Genomic DNA, 26,688 nt, shown 5'->3' on the forward strand with positions numbered 1-26,688 from the left:
CATCATAGAATATCCCAATAGCTGTAATAGCCTAAAAGGAGTACTAGTAGCCTCAACACTTGTCGACCTATCCAGAACGGTTATCCTGGTGAGAGTCGCCGAAGGATAAAAGGAGAATACCTATCAGTTCGTTGTAGTTACTTAGTTTGTTGTTGTTTAGAAAACTGCTCTTGTTGACTGTAGCGAATTCGCGGATTAGCTTTCTTTAGCTATTTTGAATTAAGTTCTTTTGAACTTTTGAGTAGTTAAAAGATAACTACTGTGAGATTTTGTAATACTGCATGAATATTTGAGGAAATTTAATCATATTTGTTGTGATAATAATAAATTTTCTTCATTTTTCATTGGACTTGTGCATTCATTTCGTAACGAACCCGTACGCACGCAACAATACATACATACTTTGAGGAAAACATTGCTACTGTGTTTGGTAACACTAAAAACACTGTTACCGTGTGTGGCTAATGTTAGCTGCTTCCGCAACTGACATCAGCATACTAAACACTGACGCAAATTGAGTTGGCACCATTAAAGAATAACAGAATTCTAATTACCAGTAAAGTTGGTATTAGAGCATTACTAAATTTTTCTGTCCTTAATATCTTTAACCATATAATAACCAGCTTGTTTTACACATAAGGATTTTTTTTAATGTCAAACATATGGTGCCAGATTTATATTCACAGTAATGATATGATATGGTTAACACAGATGCACAGAAAAAGAAAAAAAACCAAAAACTTTCAATATTAAGATAAAATTTTAATAAATTAAGTGTTGTCTTTTACAATATATTGTTATCTTTTACAATATATCATAATTGTTGATATGGGAGAATAATTTTTAAAAATTTATATTATGGATATTAGAAATAATATTTGCATAAAAATCTATAGTTCTTTAAACACAGGATGAGTTTCACACAGCAAAATTTTCAACAACATTCACAGATCTAACATTTAGATAATTCTGTGTGTATATTATAAATTGCATGACTTGAGCAATATTTAATCTTCAAACAATGAAATTTGAAATTCTATTTACATACAAAATACTTAAAAGAGATCACTCATAAGGCAATATGACAGTTAGATAAAACAGTGATTTAAAAAAGAATTCAAATTAAAAACAGCAGGGACAAAATTTAAAAGTTACGTGTTGCTGCAAAATGCATGAATGAATTGACATTGAATAAATAAGAACATCAAAATGTAGTGGAATACAGCCTTGAGTTGACTGATTTGCATTACACAGTGATCAGAAAATCATATAATAGATTTGAATAGAAGTGCTAAAGAAATACACAATTATATGAATATGAAAGTAAATGTTAAAGTATTAGAACAATAAAATGACATACAAACATATAATTTCATAATAATTTTCCTTATACATCAATTAACAATAATTTTTTAAATGATTTGCGAAATTTCCAAAATTCATTGAAACATTGCAAATACTACGAATTTTTCCCAAAAGTTTAATGGAATATTTCTTAAATAATTTTATACTTTAGAAACAGAAAATCGAAAATGTTACAAATAGCATGCTTAAATCATATTGCTTTTTAAATCATGCAAGTTAATGAATAAAATTTAACGTAAAATGCCTAAAAATGTGTTTACATTGAATACATAACAAGTTAAAAAATACATAAAATCAGTTTTTGAAGTTTTGTGTTTTATGCAAGCATTATTTAATTAATTTCTGAAAATATCTACATTACTTATATATAAAATACTTATTTTGCACAGCTCAAATATCAGGCAATTAATTTTTGAAAATACCAACTTCATTTTATACTAATGAAGTATATATTTTGCATAACTCAACACACAATACAAAATTTTAATTACAATGTACAACATATGAATATATGGCTTGCATAGCATAACTCTCTCAGCAATTTTACAAAATGATGCCTTAATGCAGTGATTTGATCTGGGAACAGAGAACAAGAATTATTTGCATCCTTAGAGAACCAAATGAGCAAAAAATAAGGTTATTCAAAGGTTTAACAAAGATCATATTTAAAGGACTTAAATAAATGCCCTTAATTCTTAATCTAATTTTTTGTGAATAGTCCATGAAGTCCATTTCTTTATATGCTAAATGTTTGCTAAACACATAGATAATTTAATATTAAACAAAAACAATGAAGTGCTTGTAATAAAATATAAAAAAATTAACATTCTTCAATTACTGAATTATTTAATCAGTCATTCAAAATATAAACCATTTAAATAATTTTAATTTCATTACAGATACAAAACTAGACAAAAATCAGGCAAAAAAGTCACCTGGTAAAGAATCCTTTTTTTTTTTTTTTTTTTTTTAAATTCTGATCAAAATATTTTATTATTTTCTACATAGAAAATATGCATACTTTGTATCAATGAGATAATAAATGAAAATCATAAATACATTTTTAAAGACTGGAAATTTCGAGTACACTGCAGTAGGTTACTTTCTTTTTTCTCCTTTTATTTAAAAACAAATCTTTTTGTTATTCAATTTTACTCTTTACCATACAATTTTTGTTTGTTTTACAAAATAACAACAGAAACACAGTTTATACATAAAAAAATTAATATAATAATTCTATGCATTCTAACTTGCATGTGATTGCAGATATGTTCTACATTCAGTTAATCATAATCAGTTTTTTAAAAAATTAATCATTCTTTTTAAGGTATTAATTATGAAACTTTTAATCCAATGAAAAGGAACAGGGAACCGCAGGTGCATTAAAGCACATCAAATTCTTGCATCAAAGCATGTTTACAATTTCCTCAAGTTTTCATGATGACTCAATACATTCCCTTCACCTGTTTCATCATACAGCTAATAACTTACACAATTCAATGTAATTTTGGATTTCAGTACTCTACAGCATTCCTCAAAAGCAATATAATATTTTTATGTCTTACATATGATGCTCAGAAGATGATTCTAATAAAACCAAAATATATGCAAACTGCTCACCAAAGTATGTATGTAAGATATACATATATTACATACATATTCATAATTGCACAACAGTTAAGAGAAAATGAACTAAAATTTAAATCAAGGAATTAAAAAGCTCTATATATGTTCATACATTTAAATGACCAGATTAACTAAGATGAATCTGAATGTATACAGCAGTGTCATTCATTCATATTACACAAAGTCAACTAAAATGTTTCAGTATATCATTTACATATGTATACTCAGTATATCATTCACAAGTCTTAATGTATATTATAATTTTCCAAGAACACAATGCAAAAGTGCAAAATACTTTCCTGTAAGATAAGACAAGCATTGCATAGAACTATCTTGCAACACAACACAGACAATTTCTGCATAGCACTAACAATTCACATACAGTCTCATAGGAATCTGCTTGGAAATCAAAGGCTATTTCCCTCATTCTTTTCAACATATAAATGTATAAAAATAATCACTAAAATTCTAAAATCACAAATCATTTTTAATTTAAATTTACTGAATTTCAAACAAGACGAAATCTTTGGATAGGTATGAAGCACCTAAAACTTAATTTCTATCGTAATGGATTACTTAAGTTTTTAACTTTGAGTTCTACTTCACAAAGTCATAATTTAATTTTTTTTTTTCTTTTAGCTCTTGAAATATTTACGAACATTATGCAAGAGAGAGAATAAGGGAAAGTTGCCTGTATTTACCTTGAAACTATTCATTATGCCAAACTAAAAATCCTAAAAATAAATTTTATTGTAATCAAAATATTTCAATCTCTCACTTGCATATTTTAGTTTAAAAATTAAAAACTTCTTACATACAATTTTTAGAATACTACTTCCATGCACTTTTATATGTAAAACAAATTATGAAAACTTTGAAAAAATAGCATCAACATTTTAATTATTTCAATTAGAAATAAATAAATAAAAATATGTGACTTGATAACATGACATGACAATTTTTTCCAAACAAACTTTTATGGAAAACACTTATCAGATAACTTAGTTGAATAAATAATATCCTAAAATTTTATATGAAAAATTATATTTTTAGTAGGTGCTTAAAATGCTTATCTAAATTACAGAGTACCTCACAAAAACTGTCCTTTATGACAAATAATTTGGTACACAAAATTATAAAATACCCAGTATCACATTTGCTGAAATATTCAGAATGTAACTGCCATAGCATTCAACTGCAGTTATAACATTAAATACTTAAGATGCACTATATTAAATTTCTTGATAATTTAAAATTCTTAAGACTTCCTGTCCCTTTGTTTACAACAGTGGTATTCAAACTTTATGGCAGTAACATCCCATAAAAATGCAAATGATCCCCAAAAGTTATTCTGGGAGCCTAATTCACAGCATCAACCCTTAGTTATATACTATCAATTCAGATTTTTTACAATTTGTATTCCTCTGAGACCACCATCACACATTTTTTTTTTACCTCATTTGGGGTCGAAACACACAGTTTGAATATCACTGGTTTATAATGACTAAATGATTCATGCTATCACTAACATGAGCAAAATATATTAATAAAGACATGGTGAAGAAATTTATAAGAGAACAGAAATTTCAGAATCATATTACAATAATTAAAAAGCATGCCTGGAACCATGCATTACAGATTTTAATTAACATATATACATATATAGAAACACTCATTAATAAATACTTCAGTGCACTTGTGATTATGAAGCATTACACATTTGAAATGACACTACTGAATACATATTTTCTGGCAATTTAAAAAAAAACATACATTAGAAAACATTCATTCCTTTCATATGAAAGAGCAAACTGAGAAATGGAGTGCAGTTAAAACATACACAACTGCTTGAATATTGCTAAAGAGAATATCACAGTTTTCTAATTATTTAACTATTCAGCAACATGAAGTCAAAATCACAGACATTAAAGATTGCTCCATTGAGACAAAATAATTACAAAACACCTATAGCTGACAATGCATGATTTGAATATAATATATTAAAAAAAAGCACTTGATAAAAGCAGAAATATTCACAAAATCAGAGAACACATATTAACTTTCTTTCTTTTTTTTTTTTTTTTTTTTTTTTTTTTTTTATCACAAAACATTGCTTCCCAAACAGAATCAGTTTATCTTACTTTTCTCTGAGTATCAGATTTAGAACTTTACACTTCTGTATAGAAATATCAATGTTGGATTTTTTTCTTAAATTTCCAAATTCTTTTATTGAAAAATAAGAATATATAAATATAAAAATATCTTTTAATATCTACTCAAGCAAATTACAAGAGATGCTCTGGCTTTGAGAAAGATTAATTTAAGTTCAAGAACCTGATTATTTAAATTTAAAATTTTGAATATTTCTCAATGCTACAGACAACTAAAATTGATCCCAAACAGGAAAATAGGCTCTAAAATAGTGATAACCTAACATTTATTTTTACTTTTTAAATTTAATCTTTTTTCTAAACTGATTTCAGGATAAAAGGCTAAACCAACAAGGAAAGCAACATTCATTTATTTCAAATATTTTCAGAAAAATCTCTGTTTTTTTTTTTTTTTTTTTTTTTTTTTTATTCACTGGTAAGTAGTGGCATCAGTTTCACTTGAAGAAAAAGGATTTGACTTAAAAAGTCAAGGATTAAAAACTCACTTAACCTCTTAAATACACTTATCAGCAGATAAGGCAATCTTAAAATGCTAATTCAGTGTACAATCCACTAGTTATAGTCTTAGATTTTCCCTGGGAAATACACATCATTCTTCAACAAATCTGTTTTAAAAATATTATCGGCAATTTACAAATTCTTGATTACTTCACCTTTACACTAAGATTAAAGCCATTTTTCTGCTGTATGAAAATATATTATATATATATAGGTACTTTTCATTCTCTTGTATTCAAGACTCTGTACATACATACTGCAGTGACAGCATATGCACTAATACCCGACCTCACACAATAGATGGGATGAATAAAAAGTTCATAAACTGCATTTGCTTACGTCTGAACCAAACTTGGCATATAAACAGTAAAATATATACTTTAATTTACTACATATAGTTTTAGTTAACTAAAGGTTAAAAAAATACTTCTAAAGAAGCATGTAAGGAACATGTATATTAAAGAATGTAGTTTTCATACATATAAATGAAAACAGTATTAAAATAAATGATTTAAATACAACGAAATTATTTTGATGCCAATGGCTTCACAAAATTTAACAAACTTTCCTGATGATTCAATGAATTCTTTTACTAGTTAAAATTTCTTATGGCAAACTAATAATTTTTTTGTTCCTTGCCCTGTAGCTAAAATGCATTTCTCATTAGTCGGTGTTTTCTAAAATTTGCAAACCTTTTTTCAAACTAGCTGAGACTTTCTGTCAAATTTGCAACTGTCATGGTTTTCTAGTGGATTTTGGATCTGGGATGGCAGTTTTTTGAGTAACCAATTCTGTCATCATCTCTATAGCTCATCAAATGTCACCTGCTTGATATATAATAACTTGTTGACATCATCAATGCTAACTTTTAAATCTAACCGTATGACAGATTGACAATTTCTATTACATAAATGATTTCAAAAGCTTGTGGAGATGTTTTCGATCGATTTCGAAAAAGAATGAACAAGTTTTCTTCCAGATACCATTCAAAATGTTTCGGGAAAATTTCATTCCCAGATTCTATAATAATTCTTACAGCATTTACAACACTGAACTGTGTCTAATTATCTTAAAAGTCTTGTCTAATTATCTCACTTCATAATCATTCAGGTGTGCAAATGATCATCTCTAATGTAATAAACCTTGAATATTTTGGATGATAACTCCTTCACTCGTCACTGAAGTAAGCCGTTTTGAAAAGAATCAGTTTAAATGCATTTGTTTAACCTGGCAATTACATATGATTTAAAATAAAAACGATGACTAAACCAGTCCTCAAAACACAATCTGCCACTCAAAGTACCAAGAAAACGTGTAACTTTATTTGCATTAAGTCAGGGTATTACTATGCAACAAAAGAAAAAGATAAAATTTTACAGCTTTTCTAGTTTTATTTATTAATCATTATTTTTTACAAATTCACATTCCAATTTAAATTATAATTAGTAATTATCAACTTTTATTTACTCTTGTATTTTATCACATAAATTTCTAACTAAAAATTTTAATTAAGGCCTGTGGTGTTTATTTATGGCATGATTATTCATAAATTTTATTTCAACACCAGTTACTGGGAGGGAAAAACACATTCTTTTTCCACTTTAAAAATTTGTATTTACTGTAAAAGTTTTTTTTAAAAAATAAAGCAAGCATTTGGAAACGTTTGAGAAGCAATGTTTTTAAATGAAATTTTCTACCGTATAATAATAATTTGTAAACAGCATTTACTTTTTTAAATAGTGCATCCTAACTAGTACTCATCATATGGATTTTTTAATATCATTTTTAAATGCAGCTATTTTTAGTTCTAAAAACAGGGGAAAAATTTAATACAACTAATTTTTTTTATGTTGCAACAAATTTAAAACAAAGCATTAATGGAAATCAAACATAATATTGTTATATCAAATAATTCAATATTTAAAAGAAAAATTTCGTATCAAAATAAATTCAAAATTTTCTAGATATTTTTACACTCAGGCCTTTTTTTTTAATCAAAAAGTGACATAATCATAAATCTTACACTAAAAAAATGTGCATTTTGGAGAGCTTTCCTTCAAATTTTTACCTTTCTGACAAGGTTCTTGCTTTCTTTTAATCATTTCATTTATGAAGTTTGGGCTATTAATTCAGCTACATTTTTAACACTATGCTATATTATTTTTAACAAATGTTTATGCATATTTCTGTCACCCAAATTATCAAATTACAATGTATGTTTTAGCACAAAATTTGCCCCTATTTTTGAAGAATTTTCTTCAAAAGCTAGCCTGTTTACACTATATTAATGTAACCACAACTTAGGTCTTAATAGTTAAAATTTTTAACACTTTTTTCTACCAATGGAATTAATTTATGGAAAACACATATGCCTTCTAAATGTGTCAAATTATCTCCCAAATGAATTACTCTAGTTATTAGAAAACTTTAAAGCTTAAACCTATCCATGATCATATGACATAACACAATCAAAATGAAATATTAGAAGATAGATCTACTGATAATTAGGATAACATCATGAAAAAAGGGGAACAAATACTCTTTATTTTAAAATATGCTATACAAAATCTTAGTACCAATTGGCATTTATAATTCTTAAACTTTTGATTTTGCTCTTCCTTTCTAAGATTATTTAAACTTTTTTAATGAGATTTTCCAATTTTTAGCATGTAATGAAACAAACCATAAATACAAACTCAATTATTAATGTAATAGTATACATTTTCAAAATTAGCTACTCATACTATTTATTTGAAACTGGAATAAATAGTGCTCTGGATCAGCAGTGGGGAATCTACAGCATTTTCACAGTTTCTCTAAACTATAAAATATACTTATTATCATGATAATAAATAAATAATTTTAAGCTAAATTTACCTATTTTGAGTTTTATTTATATTTTTTCTGATATAATTCAGTGAGATCACAAAATCTAATAATACTGAACAATAATAAATAATGGTAATAATAAACTGTCATCGACTGAATCCTATAAATCCTTATTTTGGAAAAAAAGGATTTAATGAGGGCAACTTTTAACAGCATCTCACGGATGCCTTAAAAGTACATGATATCTTAGATGAAACAAAATGACCTCTCGGAAGGTAATATTGTAAATTTTCTGCAAGATGCAAAAAATTATTTTTCAAACATAGAAAATGTTTCTGAATTCTTATGTCTACAACAATGTACATTTTCAATGTTTATTTTAGAACAACCTGTAGCATAAATTAGTATTCTCATGAGTGGCTGCAGTTATGAAATAGCTTGATATCATATACAATAGAGAGCTTAAAATTCAAAAAAGTCAAAAAATCACACCAAATAATGCTATAAAAACCAAATATCAGAATAATACAACAGTGACAGTAATTGATCAGTCCTATACTGTTTTAATTTTCTCTATTTTGCTTAACAAAAAATGCTTCTGATTTAGGGATGGAATAGGATAGATGTCATGCAATAATACTTTAATTAGGTCATGCAATAATAATACTTTAATTAAAGTTGCAAATTTAAGTATAAAAATAATATTTTATTTAATTTTAAAAACTCATCAAAATATTGCTTCCTATTCCTTCAATTAAATGTGAGACAGTCTTCCAATGTAAAAGCATCCTCACCCCTGATCCTGATTAAGATGGTTACTTTTCAGATGTGTACTTCAAATGTCAATGATGTAAAATTTTATCAAGCAATAAAAACATGTTTTTTCAAATAGTTATATTGTTATATATAAATTAAAAATACCAATATGCATGACAGTTCAAAAGAAAGTATTAAAAACTTAAAAATTTGTTGAATTTAAGGAAGATAAAAAATTATACTGTGAATCAAAATAATTTGAAATATTACTCATAGAAGAAATGCACATCAAGAGTAATTTAAATTTTCTCAGACATTATAAAATACAAACAGTATATTTAAATTATTAAATAATTTACTATATTGCTTCTCATTGAAACTTTCTAACTACATCTTACAAATAATATAAGAGCAATAATAGAACAAAATATAAAACATTAATTAAAACTTAAACGAATGTGAACATAAATGTGTTGAACATGACAAGACACATCTCATTAATTGAAAAATACGTATTTATTTTGAAGCTTATTTTCATGCATTAGTGCCTAAATAAAGATAAAATTTTTAAAGAATGCAGATAAATGCAAAATATAGTAGCTAAAATTCTAAAATTAATTTTCTGCCACAAACATATATAGTAAGACACAATATTTTGGGAGATTTATCAGATAATTATACATTATTGCTATTAGACTAATATAACTCAATTATTAACTATGGACAATGTAACAATAAGAACATTTACAATAAAAATTTTTTGAGTCATTCAAAAATGAAATGAATACTTGCTTTTTTTCAGATACTTTCTTCAGTTCAGATTATCTTCCTTCTAAAAGAGACCAACTTTATACTCCTAAAAAAGAGCTGCTTTTCATTTACATACTAAATCACACAATTATTATTATATAATAAAACTGAAAAGTATATCTCTTTTACAGCAAACATATTCCTCGAGAACACAATTTTGGTAGATGTTTTAAAGGCACTGGTTTGACATACTACCAGGTTTGGTGCACACCTGGAAAGAACCTGATTTACAAGAGGTATTTTGAAATGCTTTTAACAACTTTCTTATTACATTCGAAGCTAAGTACAAAATTTCAGCACCAGTTATTAACTATTAAAGTTTCTTGCATCCCTCAATTTAAAATTATTCAATGTGAGTATCACAAATGCGAAATAATAATGACTAACAACCTAGCTCACTCTTTGTCATTTTATGGCAGCATTAGATAAAAATACAACTTTCTTATTTTCATATATACATGTTTACATAATTAATATATGAAGCACAATTATCTGATGTGCCTTCAAGCAGTACTGCATAAATTTACAATATATATCTTATATACAAAACAAATTACAAGCAAAGCTTGATATTTGGCTTTCATGACTGATTAGCTACACTTCTATTGGTCATACATCATTCATTTCAAAATGTTGATTTCTATAAAAATATTAATCTAAGTCACAATAATTAAAAATTGTTAAAAACAAAAAGAAAGAAATCTGAGAAATCTGAAGGGAATAAGTATTGAATAATAATTTTATAAACATCTATCAAGAAACTCAACTATAAATCATTTATTTCCAGCTTCTGTAACACTGGTATATTGCAGCAAAATGCTCAAGCCCTGGACAAACAAATGATGAATCTGCAATACGTCATAAATACTGAATGTGAATTAACAGTTAAAATTAAAATAGTGACCTATTCCTATCACACATTAGTTCATATTTTGTATTTCAGAAACATTACCTCATTTTAAATCAGCTTTCAAATTATTCTAATTATTAAAATGACTTTTGAAAACAGAATTCAAAATACAAAAACGGCTTATTTAAAATTTCCAGAGTATTTGAACTTTGAAGAAGAAAATCAAATTTTATATTACTCATCTTAGTTTCTTAAAAGGTAAAATCGCTGGGCCTATATTCATGTCCTGTCCGAAGTTCATATAAATATAAAACTTTTTCTGAGATAAGTTCTTAAATAGTTCCACTTATACATGGCAATAAGCTAATTAATAACACATTTGACATTTCAAACTGTTTCTTTGCATGCTGCTCAATAATCCATTTGTGAAGAGGAATAACCTATATGTGATGCTTGTCAATTATTGCCCAGTGCATATGTGATATTTGCTGTTTCTTTGCATGCTGCTCAATAATCCATTTGCGAAGAAGAATAATCTATATGTGATGCTTGTCAATTATTGCCCAGTGCATAATAATATGTGATATTTGCTAACTAGTTATTAACTGTATTGAAACAAATAATTACAAAAGAATAAATAACATGAACTGTAGTACCACATGCGAGCAATGTCATACATTTAGAAATTAAAGATATTAAAAATAATTTATGAAAAGGGTTAAAGTTTATTTACAGAAACTGCAAGTTAAACAGTTTATAAATATCCGATATTTTCCCTTATAAAAATGCAATAGGCTTCCAAATTATACTGAAGCTAGTCACTCCACACTAATTTTACTGCTACAAACCATACCCATTCAACATATATATTATTTCAAAGATTACTTACTCATCAGAGCTATGATCCTTACATTCAGAAACCTCCAATACCGAATCCAAAACTTGCACCAACATAACATAATCTTATTTTATGATAGCTAAGAAAAATGCTTATTTTATGATTAACAACCTAATAGAAATGTAAAATTTACTGTTAATGAATCTGCAGTGTCAGACGTATTTGGGGGCAGCATGCAAGTAACTCAGCATGAAAAAGAGTAAAGGACACAAAATTTTAAATTTAAAAGCTACTTGTTGAAACAGTTTAAAAAATTCTTTTCTCAGCAAATTAATTTACGCAATATGAAATATGGTTTGATAGTTATTAATAAACAGCTAATTTTTCAAATGTATTTTATATGTGGATTTATTAAATGTTGCATAAAATTTTTCAATTCAAGCCTTTTACTTTAAACAAGATTTTTTATATACTTTATAAAATAATACATTAGTAGCTGGATGCATATTATGTAAAAGTTAAACTTAAGACAGATATTGCAATAAAACTATTAATTCTCCTCCTTTCCTTCATAATTTGTATAAATCAAATTCTTACAATTAACTGTGATGATAGAAAGCAACACATACAAGGTTTAAAAGCAAATAGTTGTAGAGAAATAAGTCAATTAAAGAAAGAGAAATGAGAAGTATTTAAGAAATGACAAGCTTCACAAAAGAAGAAAATGCAAGTGACAAATGAACATTAAAAATATTTTACACTGTAAAGAGTTAAAATGGCAACAAAAATTTGTTACTCTTTTTTTCAGCTGTTTAATAATGCTCTTTCATGAAATAAAATGAAATATTAAAGTAATTAGTTCGTAACCTGAAAGACTATTATAGCTTTCAATAAAGCTTTCTATAGTTGCTCTGCGGCAATTTATATGTCATTATCTGCCTTACATACTTAATTTTTTAATATATGTCAAATACATATTTAACAAATCATTTAGGACCATCAGCAAAATTCATTAAATTTGTATTATTCGCTGGATCAAGAGTGCTAGATAAATATAAAAACATGTTACCTTTCTCAATAATTTTGCTTATGCATTAAATAAACAATAAAACAATTAAGTATTTCCTATTAAAATACTATTAATGATATCAAAAACTATGTACACTTCTTAAAATGATAAAACAAATGTCATAAGGATGCTACATCTGTTTGTATTATTATTTCTTTGTGAGAAATACTACTTCTATGCAGCTAAATAACACAAAATGCACTCTTATATATTTAAAAAGAAGGTACATTATAAGAACTTTTAAAATGAGAGTTCAGTTTAAGAGCACTAACTCTGCTTCAGTTATTCCAAAGAAATATTGCACATCAAAACTTCATTCAACAGCAATAGAGGGAGAGAAAGAGAGCAAAAATCAGTGAAGTATGGAATTAGTAATAGAATGAAACAAAGATGCCAAATCCCAGCCAATGGAATTCAATGAAATTAAAGTAAATATCTAACAAAAAACAAATTTATGATAATTAAGAACTAGAGCATTATATAAACATTATAAAAATGCAATGAAAATAAATTTAAACAATTTTTTAGATAAGTTTGATAAAAATTTACAAGGTAAGAGATAGCTGCTTAAAAATGAAAAAGCTATTTTCACAGAAATTGTACCAGATTAATATTTAAATAAAATCAACTTGTAAATGTATACATTGACATATATTGTACCAATTAATTTCAATCTTTTTCTCATTTTATAATAAAAATCCTTATATAAAATATGAAATATTAGCCATGGTCTTGCATTTTCTAAATATTGTTAATAATCAAAATGTTAATTTATTTTCCTCAAATTCATTATCACATAAATCTAGAAAATAAAAAAATTATAATTTTTTTCATAATAAATAAAATAACACATATTTATATATATATATATTTACTTTCATAAATATTAATACTCAAACTTTGCTTGTTTATAGGACTACAAACAACAGTACACATCGATAAAATTTAAAACATTTTTTACAAAATGCTATACATGACATTTCAAGATATAATTTTAATAGAAGTAGTTGAAAACATATAATTCAAAATTTATTATACAATTGTATTATGTTACAAAAAAAAAAAAAAAAAAAAAAAAAAAAAAAACATTTGATCAAAGCATACATTTATTTTACATTAGATTTTTATCTGGTATAACTTCTAAATCATCTCTACAACGGGGCACATAAAGTGTGCAACAAGCATGTTCCCATATATCTTGTGGGTAGTTGTCTCCAACTGTCCAAATACCAGTTTCGATATTATAACACTCAACTACACCACTTGCACGATCAAAAGTTGTTGCACTATGAAAACCTCCAACAATATACAGCCACTTTCCTATCACAACAATTCCAGCATGATAACGTGGGGTAGGAACTCTGGTTATGACAGTCCATGAGTCTCTTATAACACTATAGCAATCAATCGTATCTACCAGGACCCTAGAACCAGTTGCTTCATCTTCGTACCAGCCCCCACACACATATATTTTATCACCACAGCATACCATAGAATGATCAGCACGTGGTGTAATCATAGGAGCCCGTATCTCCCAATGGTCAGTATCAGTATTCAGCCTCCAAAGAGAATTCAAAACTAAATCTTGATCTAGACCACCTGAAACATATAAATAGTTCCTCCAAGATGTTCCAGCATGCTGAGCTCTAGAACCAGGTAAAGAAGATATAGGTGTCCATAAGTCAGTCATGGGATCATATTTTTCACAAGGTGCACTGTCATCAAGAACATCAAAATCTCCAGACTCCCCTACTCCACCAACTGCTATCAGATTGTTACCTACTACACCCAAAGAGAATCTACATCTTTCCTTTTGCATAGGAGCCATTGTTGACCAGGAGTTGTTAAGCGGGTTATATCGAAAACCAAATGGATGGACATTTTCTTGAAGACTCTGGTTAAAACACCCACCAACAATATACAATTCATTATTAAGTACTGCAGTACCAAAATTGCACTGCTCCACATGAGGTATAGAAGTTAAATATCTCCACTTACCAACACTTGAAAGATAATATGCAATATCATTAGTTACACCACTGATACCAAACCCACCAACTTTTAAAATTGCCAACTCCATACCTCGGGAGTTAATGAGGGACAGTCCCCGCTGTTCTCCTGGAACGTGCCATAAATGATTCCAGAGGCTGTTGTTGATGCAAAGGCACTTCACAATAGGTGATTCGTAAAATGAAGCCAGATCAACTGAAGATATTTCATTGAAATGAATGTGTCTTAGAAGTTGATGAATGTATTTCAACCGCTCATGTGGTTGGTGTTCGATCCACTTAAGTACAATGCTTAAAACCTCTCTTTCTGAACAGTCAACAGGAAAATCACATTTTAAAATATATTCTAATTGAAAAGGAGATAATCTTAAAAATTCTGATTTCTCAGAGAATTTTTGCAAGTTACCACAGATAAAGAGATAAACTTCCTTTAGCAGCTGTTGCAATGAATATATTTCAGCAATTGTTGCAACATCCACACAATTATCAAGATCTAATTGTTCTTTCAAGTATGAAGAACATGCTTCAACAACAGCTATCAACTGTACATGACTTGCAGCAGAAAGAACATCCTGGATGTTGGCTAAACTTAATGCTAGCTTAGAGGTATATGCATATTCTAAAAGATACCGCATTCCATCAGCTGTGACTCCATTTAAACAAATTTCACTTTGCTGACTTTCTTTCATGGCATCAGTAAACATGGCACGGAAGTAATCACTGCAAGAAGCTAATACTACCCGGTGAGCTTGGAAAGCTTGTCCTCCTGCAATCAGTGTTATATCTAATAACAAACCCTTGCTTCTTAGAGTGTTCAGTCCACTTAAAAGAGTTCCCATGTGAGATGGCGACTCAAACTGAACGGTTCGGGAGCTCTGATTGTAATGACCTCTTCTGATTTCACGCATATTTGCGTTTGATATCAACTCCCAATCATGAAACTAAAAAACAAAAAGAAAACATGAATAAATTGCATTCAAAATATGGCATATACCTTCAAAAAACTTTCATTAGGATTTACACCTGTATTTCTAATCTAATGATGATGAAAGGCAGAATTTAAGAAACAGTTTAGGATTAAAAAAAAATTAGTTTAACTCTAGTACTATACACTTTTTACCAGGCAGATCTCCTAATAGTGCAATGAAAATCCAATTTCCAAATTCTGTTGAGTAAAAATATCAAGTAAAAATCAACAACAAAAGCACTAATATTTGTTTAGACTAAATGGAACTTAAGATTGAAATAACTTGAATCATTAAAGAAAATAAACAAATAGTTTTAGTATAATTAGCTTTGTAAATAATTCACATCCTGAAGAATATTTAAAAAGAAAAATTATCATCTTAACTACTTATTTTCTATATAAGTAGAAATTTCCTATATAAGTTATGTACATAGTAACCTGCAGTTACTACGTACAGAAAGTGCAAATAGGGTTAGAAAAAAAAAATTCAATGAAATCTGTTTTTATAATGATATGATTGACTGTGATATGATTTAGCTCATATCAACACTATGGAAAGTATGTTAGGTGTAATAAAAAGGGATTTTTGAAAGAAATGCCATCGACAGTCCAGCAAATATTTTTCATTTTTACTTTTATGAATATATGCGGAGAAGACAGTAAACAGATTCTAGTTTAGATAGTTTTGGGATGCTGTTAAGGAATTCTGTATGCCTCACATACTGAAGAAACAGAAAGTTTTAAATGAGGTAAGTCAATATTTCCTTTTTGTATTGCATATATTACATAAAATGTATTTCCATTCTTATATGAATTCCTTGTTTGATTTAAAATGCAGTTTATTGAGATTATATATTTTTTGTTTTAATTATGTTTTATTGCATTATATCTTGGACAGCATTTTACTGGGGACAGCATTGGGCATAAACAGGAACAGTGCCAAAAAATCACAAATACATATTTACCGACTACTTTTCCACATTCTGTTATTAGATAAATGTTTTTTCCAAAAAATACTAGGAAATGAAAACATATTAAAGCAAATAAGGAATTATGAATGCAGAGCAGAATGCAAGAAATAAATGTGAGTGTAATTTTGTTACATTTATTTTATTTATTTGTTTTGTTTTTGTTACTTGTTACACTTTCTGTTTAGTGGTTTAGCAACTCCATGCAAATTGTGTTCAGAGATTTTTTTTGACTATAATGTAACAGTACATTATGATTATATAATTAAATATTAGTATAAATATGCATGTAATTCTTAAGCTATTAAAGAAATTTTCCTAGACAAGTTACTTCAAGAAGTAGCACACCCAGAAATTAATTTTGCGGGGTGCATATCATCATTGCCATGAAAGAAGCAATAGCTTATATTTAGATCAAAATTACCACTTAGTAAAAACTAAATATATACTGACATAATTTTTATCAAGCTATAAAAATTACAAAAATAATAAAGACCCATGAGAACAAAAATTCCTACTTACCAAAATCGGCAAAATCTAACATCATTGAAAAATTGATAAAAATCATTTAATAGCTGAACAAAACTATCATAATTTAACTGATAGTGAAAGGCATGAACTATTTCCCATCTTTCAAGTCATTATTTTACTACTATAATCTAACATAAAACAATTCTTAATTAGCCACCACTATTTTTCACTCACACAAACACCGTCCTGATTTGTCCCTAATGTTGACAGATCACCACAACAATTCAATAAGATGATGGGGTAGCAACATGGATGTTAATGTTCTTATAATTCCGTACAATTTTTTGTTTAAGATGACTCCACAGACACTCTAAGTTTGAGTTTTCACAACACTGTAGTGTTTCGTTTACAAAAATGGCATTTCAAGGCTGTTCCTATTTTCAATCTTAATGCGCATCTTCATCCCTGAACAGCATTTATTTTCTCCACCACATTTGAGATAGTTCAAGGTAAACATTTGTGTATTTTTCACGAAACCAAACAAATTGTATGCGAACGAAATGTGGAAATATGTGTGTATTTAATTACGGAAAAGCACACTAGGGCTATCTGCCTAAGGGGAGGGGTGCCTTCGTGGAGGACTTTCTAAGGAAAACTGGCTCGTATACACGTCACACACAAAGTGTGGGAGACGGAGAGGATTAGACTACTGGAACCGTCTGCTGTAGCAGTGGTTCCCATGGTTATGGGATAATCCAAGTAGTAGAAAATTCCCCTACACTTCCTATTTTAAATTGACAGACTACAGCAGAATCAACAAAATCCATCTGATGGTTGGTGTATCAATGTTGGCCTACAGTCTAATTAGTTGGCCATTTGTTACAGTAAATAGCTGTTCCTCTTGGCATTTCTCTCATTTTTACTTGGGAATATCTGTCTGTCACACCATTCAACTACAAAATACCTCTCAACATCATTATCATGGCCCAATGGCATCATGAGAGATTGAAAACCCTAAGGCCCTCAGCACAATTATCTGTGGTTTCAGAAGTTTTGTATATCTTTTGCATGTGAGTCAAAGGATGACAATTGCTTTGCCAGTATATTATATCGCCTAGATACAGCCATCTATGACTGGCCTTACACTTCCTATGAAGTAATTACTCATTGATATCTACAAGGGTTAGAACTTTAATAGTGGCAACTATTTATTTACAAGGAATACAAAAGTGATTCATGTCACCATGTTTTCAGTTCTTCAATATAGTCGCCAGCATTGTGTACAACCCGTTTCCAACGATGTGGAAGTCGCAGAATACCTGTAGCAGCGCCTGTTTTGTTGATAGTTTGAATGGACCGGTCTACTGCCGCAAGAATCTCAGGAACAGTTTGGAAGCGAATGCCATGAAGTGGTTCCTTCATCTTAGGAATTAAGTCATAGTCACAAGGGCTTAGATCTGGGGAGTATGGAGGATGGTAAAGCACTTCCCAGCCCCATCGCTTGAACAAATCAGTCACAGCTTGCGCTGCATGCGGCCGAGCATTGTCATGCAAAATGAGAGGAGCGTTCTGCAGAGAGTGTCACCGTTTTTTCTCAAAGCTGGTCAGAGATTGTGCTCCAAAAATGAGCAGTAATACTGCGCAGTGACAGTCTGCTGTGGGGGAACGGTATGCGTTAGGATGACACCATCACAGTCGTACACGAGAATCACCATAACTTTCACACTGCTGGGGTTCTGACGAAATTTTGAACGTTGTGGTGACCCATGATGACGCCATTCGTTTGATTGTCGTTTCAGTTCTGGCCGGTACGATCGGGCCCAAGTCTCTTTCAGCATAATGATACGGCACAAAAAAGCATCTCTTTCGCGATCATAGCGCTCCAGGTGGTTTCAGGCAGCATCGTGTCGTAGCCATTTCTGCATTTCCGTCAATTGATGTGGAACCCATTGTGAAGCAATTTTTCTCATGGACAGGCGTCCCTTCAGAATGTGCAGCACAGTCATATGCGCTAATCCTGTTTGTCCGGCCAGCTGACGAATCATTTGGCGGCGATCACTATCCATTAGTGCAGCAACAGGTTGCACATCTGCATCGGTGACACTCGGACGACCTGGCCACAGCATGTCTGCCACGTTTTGGCGTCCTTCATTGAATGCTTTCACCCATCTTGCTACGGTTCTGTAAGGCAATGCAGATTCCTCACAAGCCTCTTGAAGCCCTTGATGACACTGTCGTGCTGTACAACCTTTGGCACGTTCAATTTTTATCCAACATCGTTGTGCTCGTTTTGAAAACATCCTGACAACACTTACTTTAGACCGTGAGCTAATACAAGGATCCGTTCTTTGCATCACTCCGCATGCGCATGACGTAGGCAGGATAAGTCTTTTTGCTGAGAGGTAAGGTAGGTATGCAGTTCACGTGTGGTATACGCGATATTCTTTGGTTTTGTTGCGTAGCGTTTTTTCAGCTCTGTTGCCACTATTAAAGTTCCAACCCTCATAAGTATTCTCTTACATCATCCATTTATCCATCTGAGGAAGATTATCAAACATTAAAATGCATATTTCTCTGCATATATTAAAACAGCACACAGCCCTGCCCATGTATCATATCATTCTACCCTCACTCTCATCAACAGACCAATAATAAACCAATCCAAAATTTCTTACATGGATAGGTGGCTATTATATCTACAATTTTGATTGAAGAATGTGAAAAACTGATTTGCCTTCAGATAAGAAAAGATTTGAAAATTCAGATTGAAAACAGATAGGTTTGGCTTTTGAATTTCAAACTCCTAAATTCTTGCTGCTGCCCATTGGCTAAGCAAATTCATCTAATAACTTTTTTAATTTCACAACTACGCTTATCACATTCTAATAATTATTTACACAGGATAATAAACTTTGAACACATATAGTACTGCAAATTACTCAGTTGCAATCATACATAATTCAATTGCTTATCTTGATGGCCTATTCACAATTAGTAAACTGACAGATCTCACTTTCATCGATTTTGTTTGCCAGAGGGACATAGATATTACTGTAATGCAGTCACCTTGATAAGGACAAATCATTCAATTCATACTCATAACCAAAGGCATATACAAGGTAGGTCATCTATTGTTAAAGGTATGGTTCAGCAGGTCACCTATTGGAAGAATGCTATTGGAAAATATGTTGTATCATCAACCACAAACTTCAATCAACACATCAACAATTCACATATTTAAGTTTGCTTGTTTTGTTTGTTTTTCTTTGCTAATATGGAAAACCACTGCTGAATGTGGACTTACAGACTACAATTTTGCACATACGCATTTTCTTCGTTGTCTCCATTTAATTTGTCCAACACGAGAATTCCAGTTATACCCAGAACACAGCAAAGCATCAGCAATAGTCCTCCTTAATGATTTATTTGAAAGTATTTCACCAAATTCCATGTTCTATACAACCAATGCATCAAGGAATTATAAAAACATTCAAATCTTCTTATGTCAAGCATATTTGCATCTCTCCAAATAAAGCACTAGATAGAGGAAAGCACGACAGGTTAAAGGCATTTTGGAAGCAATTCAACATAATACACCGGATAGAAATAATTAATATCACATTGAAACAACAACATAAGACACTGAATAGAAATGATTAATTTTGAATGGGAACAAGTAAATTCATCAATATATGCTTGCTCACATCACTGCTGGCTAGATGTTGCCAAACAATTTTAAAGGATTTCCATAGATTAACAATGAAGCTAAGGAAATATACAAATTACAAAAGCAACAGGTTTTGAAGGATTTTTCACATAAGGAAGAAAGAGAAATTAAAAAATTAATGGAGAATAACGAAAATGCAATGACAAATAAAGAACTGGATGATCTAAAATACAAGCCAACAGTGAAAGCAGTGATAGTGAAGAAGATAAAGAACCTTTAATGTATAACAAGTGAAATGAATTGTTGAAAAAGATACTGGAACTATCTGATTTTGTTATGGCAATTTGCACAATGAAAGAAGAGGGCATTTTATGAGAGGTATTGAAAAGCTTCACAAAATGAATACAGTCAAAAGTCGTTAATCCGGACTCGTCGGGACTTCGGCGATTCCGGATTATAGATCATCAGTTTAAATCTGGTAAGATGGCATGCAGAAATTACAAAATTAAAAATATGAAACCGTAATTTATGAAATAAAGAACAGTTATGATCTAAAGGGTATCAAAATTTACACAAAAAAAAAAAGCTTAATATTTATTTGTTTACTTTATTAAACATTTCTTTCAATGTAAGTTGTTTAAGTTGCTTCGTTTTTTATGTGATAATACATTCTCTTTAATTCTATAAACAGACATAATTTCTTGTTCAGTTACAAAGTTCCATTGTTCAAGTCCTATAATTGCTGTGTCGAGAATACCGACTAATTTGCCAATCGAAATTTTTTCATTTTCAATAACCTCTCTGTCACTTTCTTCACTATCGGAAGCGAATTATAATGACGAGGAACTTGATTTAAATCATATCAAAGACGGAGTACATTGAGATGAAATACTACAGTTGGTAAGGAATTATAAGCCAAATAAAATGAAGACATCTGCCCTGAAGATAAGAATAATGCTGACAGATCAACTTCCAATTCACTGCGTGCCGTTTTTCCCCCCTTCCCCACTGCAGAGCAGCGTGAAATTGATAAACAGATTTCGGATTTCAAAACATACTTTCGCTTTGTAGATCCTTTACATATTAGTTAATATATATCGTAAATTCTATTTGATATAATCGAAAGTTCAAGCAAAATTCAAACTTTTACAAAATTGCTCTAACAGTCTGCAAAAAATAATAAGCCGGATCCAATTCGAAGATTCAGGAACAACGCAATCTACAACATTAACTGAATTAGATAATTTTAGCTTAGCTTATACCGTCCGTTATACATTAAATGTGCATGCGTAAACGTATTATGCGCTTCCACAAACGCATATTCGCAGCCGTAAAGTTCTTACGCGCAAACGTCAATGCGACGCATGCGCAGAAAGTTTGTAGCTCTAACGTCCGGATTATGGGTGTCCGAATTAACGACTTTTGACTGTACTTCACTTAATGAATTACATCAGGCATTATCCTAAGCAATAATCACTAGCTATTTAAAAAAATACTTGTATCATGTAACTATTTTTTAAGCACTAACAGAGATCCTTTCAAAGTTTCAATTTTCCCTTTTAATTACAATAATATTTAATTTGTATTATTTATATATACTTTCTTAACATGAACGATATATAACCCACTTTTTTGACACAAACGTTGCAGAATGCGATTTTGTCATTTGTGCAATGCGATAACAACATAACCCCCACATCGGCAAAGGTTTCTGAATTGTTATTGAAACACAAGATATAAATTAATATTTTGGATAAAGACCATTCTATTCTCAAAGATGTAGGTCTTAGCAATCCTTAAATTCTTGCCCCTAATATGTATGCTGATGATGATTTCTTTAATCAACTTTCCAAAAACAATGCAAATACTCTTGCCTACGGTTGTAGAATGAAAAATTAATATATCAATATATATCTACTTTTTGAACCAATTTGATTTCATTAAGTACTTTTTAGGTATTTTCTTAATGAAACAACTACAATGGAAATAAGCCTTAGATAATATTTGTTTGAAATTTGAACGTTGCAGATCAGATGATTAAGTTTTCAAAAGTTTGATACTAAGCATGGTAGTAGTACTTTTTTTCTGTCTCACAGCTGTACTCAGAATATATTTTTTCCCCTTTCATTTCTACTTCAGTCATCCTGTACTTTCTCATAATTTTCCAGGTACGAGAATGAATTTTTTCCATAATGTTCATTACTTGGTGAAGCAATTCCTTTCTTTTTTTTCTTTGATAGTGCTAAAATAAATTGTCTTATACTGTTTTCTTTATAAAACTTCATAGTGATGGTTATAATTACTGTTTTAAGTATGTAAGGAGTAATAATTTTACAGGTACAATAAGCATTTCCAAATTATCATAATTTTATCCCACTTGATTTCTAAGATTTAAAAATTACCAGTTCTTTAAAAGAGTATTTTGAATACACATTCTAAACTTTTTGACATCAAAATCTATCTATCATTCATAAACATCAGAATTTTCTAGAGTTCGTTAGAAATCACATGCAGATTAACATTTTTATTTATATTAATAATCAGAATTTTGGATTTTTGAATATAATGATCAAAATTTTCTTGTTTTTTAGCTGCAGCTATATTTATTATAGTGAACTGGAAATATTGTACATACAGAAGTGCATCTTAAAATGTTTGGTATCGCTGTAAATATCATAATGCCATTCGCGCTCAGAACTTTCTAATATTAAAATGCTCAAAATTAAATCAGTGTCTTGCTATGATTAATTTTTAGACGTTTCACTGAACACCTATGGATATCAGTAGCCAAATGATATTTTTTTCAGAAAGTACTCTCTCGTGCTTCGTGCAACTACCAAATGTCATCCACATATACACACTAAACAATATCTAGTTTCAGCTACATATGTATGTTAAAATGACTCATTCAAATATAAATGTAATTGAATAAAATGTTGCAAATTTTTAAAAATATAAGTCAGACACAGTTAAATAATACAATACTGATAAATCGGAATTCTAAATAAAATTTTAAATTATCACCGAATCAAAATGTAAATAACGATCAAAATATAAGCATCATTTACGTAAAGATCAATGCTAATAAAAAACCAACAGATTATTATGAGTACCTTATTTATTTCATATTCAAGTAGGTAATAAACTAAATTCCTTCATCTTTAACATTCTGAATACTTTCAAATCGTTTCCAAAACGTAAACAAAAATAAACGCAGCCATTTTGAGTTGAGTAACTTGACATCCATTTAAACCCCTTTCACTTCACATCATCATTTGAAAAAAAGAATTTCTGAAAAATTAGGAAAGAGATAATATTTAACTCAAAGAAGACAAAAAAAAAAAAAAAAAATCTGAAATGTTTCAGATTTTAAATTACGTCCAAAGGGGCGTTTTTTAACATTTTGTGTGTTACCTTTCTTTATTAAATATCATGTTCCTCGCACTTAAACCATAAGATCCAGTGCAACAGCAATATCGCAAAATAGTTTTAAAACGAGCATATCTTTAGAATTTCCGATACAGAGACTCACGCGCTAGAGATACAAATGTTTTTTCCTGCACAACGTTGCCATTGCTCGTTTTGAAATCCTTGAGTTTGTTAATAAAAAATTCGTCAAAGTTTTAAAAAATAGGAAATCGATCATAAAACAAATTTCAAATTTCAAATTTGGTCTTCCACATGCTCATATTCGTTGGAGGATTACGTTATTCAAAATTCGATGACTCTATGTACCGTTATTTTATGACAATGTGAGAAATATACATACATTTACGCAGATTTTCATTATTTAATTTCTTCAAATATAATGCAGGACTCTAACATTTTATGGCAACAGTTTGAAAAGTGAATCGACATTTATCCGTCCGACGCAAAATGCCAAAGCGAAAGTAATAGTCCTTCGGGACTCAAGTCCCTTTGGACTAAAAAAAAAAAAAAAAAAAAAAAAACAAAAACAATATTACTGGTAAATACTTGATATAACACCTTAATAAGTTATAACAAAAATTCTCCCAAATGGAATCTAAAGCTAAATGAAGCGAAACATCATTTTATAGTGTACTAGAATTGTATCTTCTAGTACACTATAACATCATTAATGGATAAAACTTCCAAAACACTCATGCAGTTCTTGAATTTATTATGTAGAAGCTGTACAAGTTATTTTCCAGTACCATTCGTAAACAACACTATTCTTCGATTGTAGGGTAGGGTCTTGGAAGTTGGCCTTGCTTGGACCCAGGCACCCTGGTGCTACACTAAAATTCTCTCTTACTAAAAGATTGCTACTACATGATTACAATAAAAGGAGCTCTCGGTTTCCTAACAAGCTTCAACGTAAAATGAATGTTCTCTATGTAAAACTTAGAATTCCCAAGAACAAATTTAAAGAAACTTATAAGAATAAATTTTATTTTTAAATGTTAAATTCAAAATCTAATGAAGAATTCTTTGTCAATGGATGATTTTTAGATCAATATATGTTTTAAATGTGGTTGAAAATTCTTTGTCTGCGGAATAACAGTGGTGCATCGCCAGCGTGCTTGCATTCGGAAATTTAATTCCACTTCTTCTTTAGTTCCCATCGAAGAGTAACATGTCCAAGGGTGTCAGCAGTAAATGATGCTAAAATTATTTTAAGAAGCGTAAATTTGAAAGGATGTTAAAATCTCATAGCAGCGCATGTCAAATCCTTCGTAACATAAAAAGGCAAACTGTTGATCTGGTGTAACAGACATAAAATTTTTACAGGAATTTTAAATGGTGAAAGGTTATTCTGAAACTTCAAAGGCGCATTAATAATTTACACTTTAAACACAATTGATAATCAAAAGATACCAAGGATTGTAAAGTGCACCAAAATATTAAAAAATAGTAAATCAAAATAAATATCATACACAATAACATTCAAATGCAAAAAATAAAATTACTTTGTGTGCACGAATGCAAATGAACTAAAAATTTCCTCGAAGAGAGAGAACAATACAAATATCTTAACAATAGGTATTAGAATGTCTTTGACCTCTGAGCTTCTACCAGCTATGTCACTACTAATGATTTCAGTTTCTTGTAGTTGTTGTTTGACACTTTATTTCTGAAAACTCTCCCAGTGAGAAACTAATAAACGTCCGTATAAATTTTTATAGGGATCTCTCATTTTTATACGGAGTGAAATTTCTAATTAATAAACCCTTCATTATATTTATTTAATTAAATAAATGCCGACTTTGGAAAAGCTCAGTATCTAACGAATACTTTTTATAATCTAAGGGACCTTGTTTTTAGAATTCTCTAGATTATAATTTTTAAAAGACAATAAAGTTAAGAAAGGTTTTACTTAAAAGGACGGGAAATAAGAATGTGCTTCCACCTCCATTTTTTTAGCTGGAATTAAAAAGAAAATTAACCACCAAAGACTTCTGAAACCTTTCCCTTAGGCAGTCGCCTTTGCTAATTTTCATATAAGAGACTATAAGGAACACAAAGGAACTTTTCTTTAATTCCTGTTGACTGTCTCTAAACTAAGGAAACCTATTAAGTTGCTATTTCATAGTCAATAATGGAAAATTAACTTTTTCAAGCACTGAATAATATTGAAAATAGGTCTTAGTAGCAAATATTTACTAGGTAAGCTTAACATCAGTACATATTCTAATCATTTGTAGTTTGTTAAACTGAATATAGTATCGAATTACATGTATTCATTAACAGTTTTAATTAATGCATGAAAATAATTTCTGATAATTTGTTTCATGCATAAATCGGCAATTAGCATTCTTAAGAAAATTCAGTC

The 26,688-nt window shown here is 29.6% G+C and overlaps 1 protein-coding gene across 1 annotated transcript; it reads right to left on the minus strand.

Moving 5' to 3' along the window:
- Positions 1 to 13,598: 13,598 nt before the first annotated feature.
- LOC118190922 (kelch-like protein 26) lies at positions 13,599 to 24,163 on the minus strand. The gene is made up of 2 exons (XM_035361718.2): positions 24,008 to 24,163; positions 13,599 to 15,762 (listed from the first exon to the last, which is right to left on the minus strand). The coding sequence occupies exon 2, from the start codon at positions 15,727 to 15,729 to the stop codon at positions 13,924 to 13,926; it is 1,806 nt and encodes a 601-aa protein (XP_035217609.1). The 5' UTR covers positions 15,730 to 15,762; positions 24,008 to 24,163; the 3' UTR covers positions 13,599 to 13,923.
- Between the last annotated feature and the right edge of the window lie 2,525 nt (positions 24,164 to 26,688).

The sequence above is a fragment of the Stegodyphus dumicola genome, chromosome 7 (assembly GCF_044657685.1).
Source record: "Stegodyphus dumicola isolate Sdum_Otavi_A_Nest chromosome 7, ASM4465768v1".
In the NCBI taxonomy this organism is placed as follows: Eukaryota; Metazoa; Arthropoda; class Arachnida; order Araneae; family Eresidae; genus Stegodyphus; species Stegodyphus dumicola.

Excerpts from the sequence above, each read along its gene's own strand:
- LOC118190922 (XM_035361718.2), bottom strand. The coding sequence starts at position 15,729 with ATGCGTGAAATCAGAAGAGGTCATTACAATCAGAGCTCCCGAACCGTT.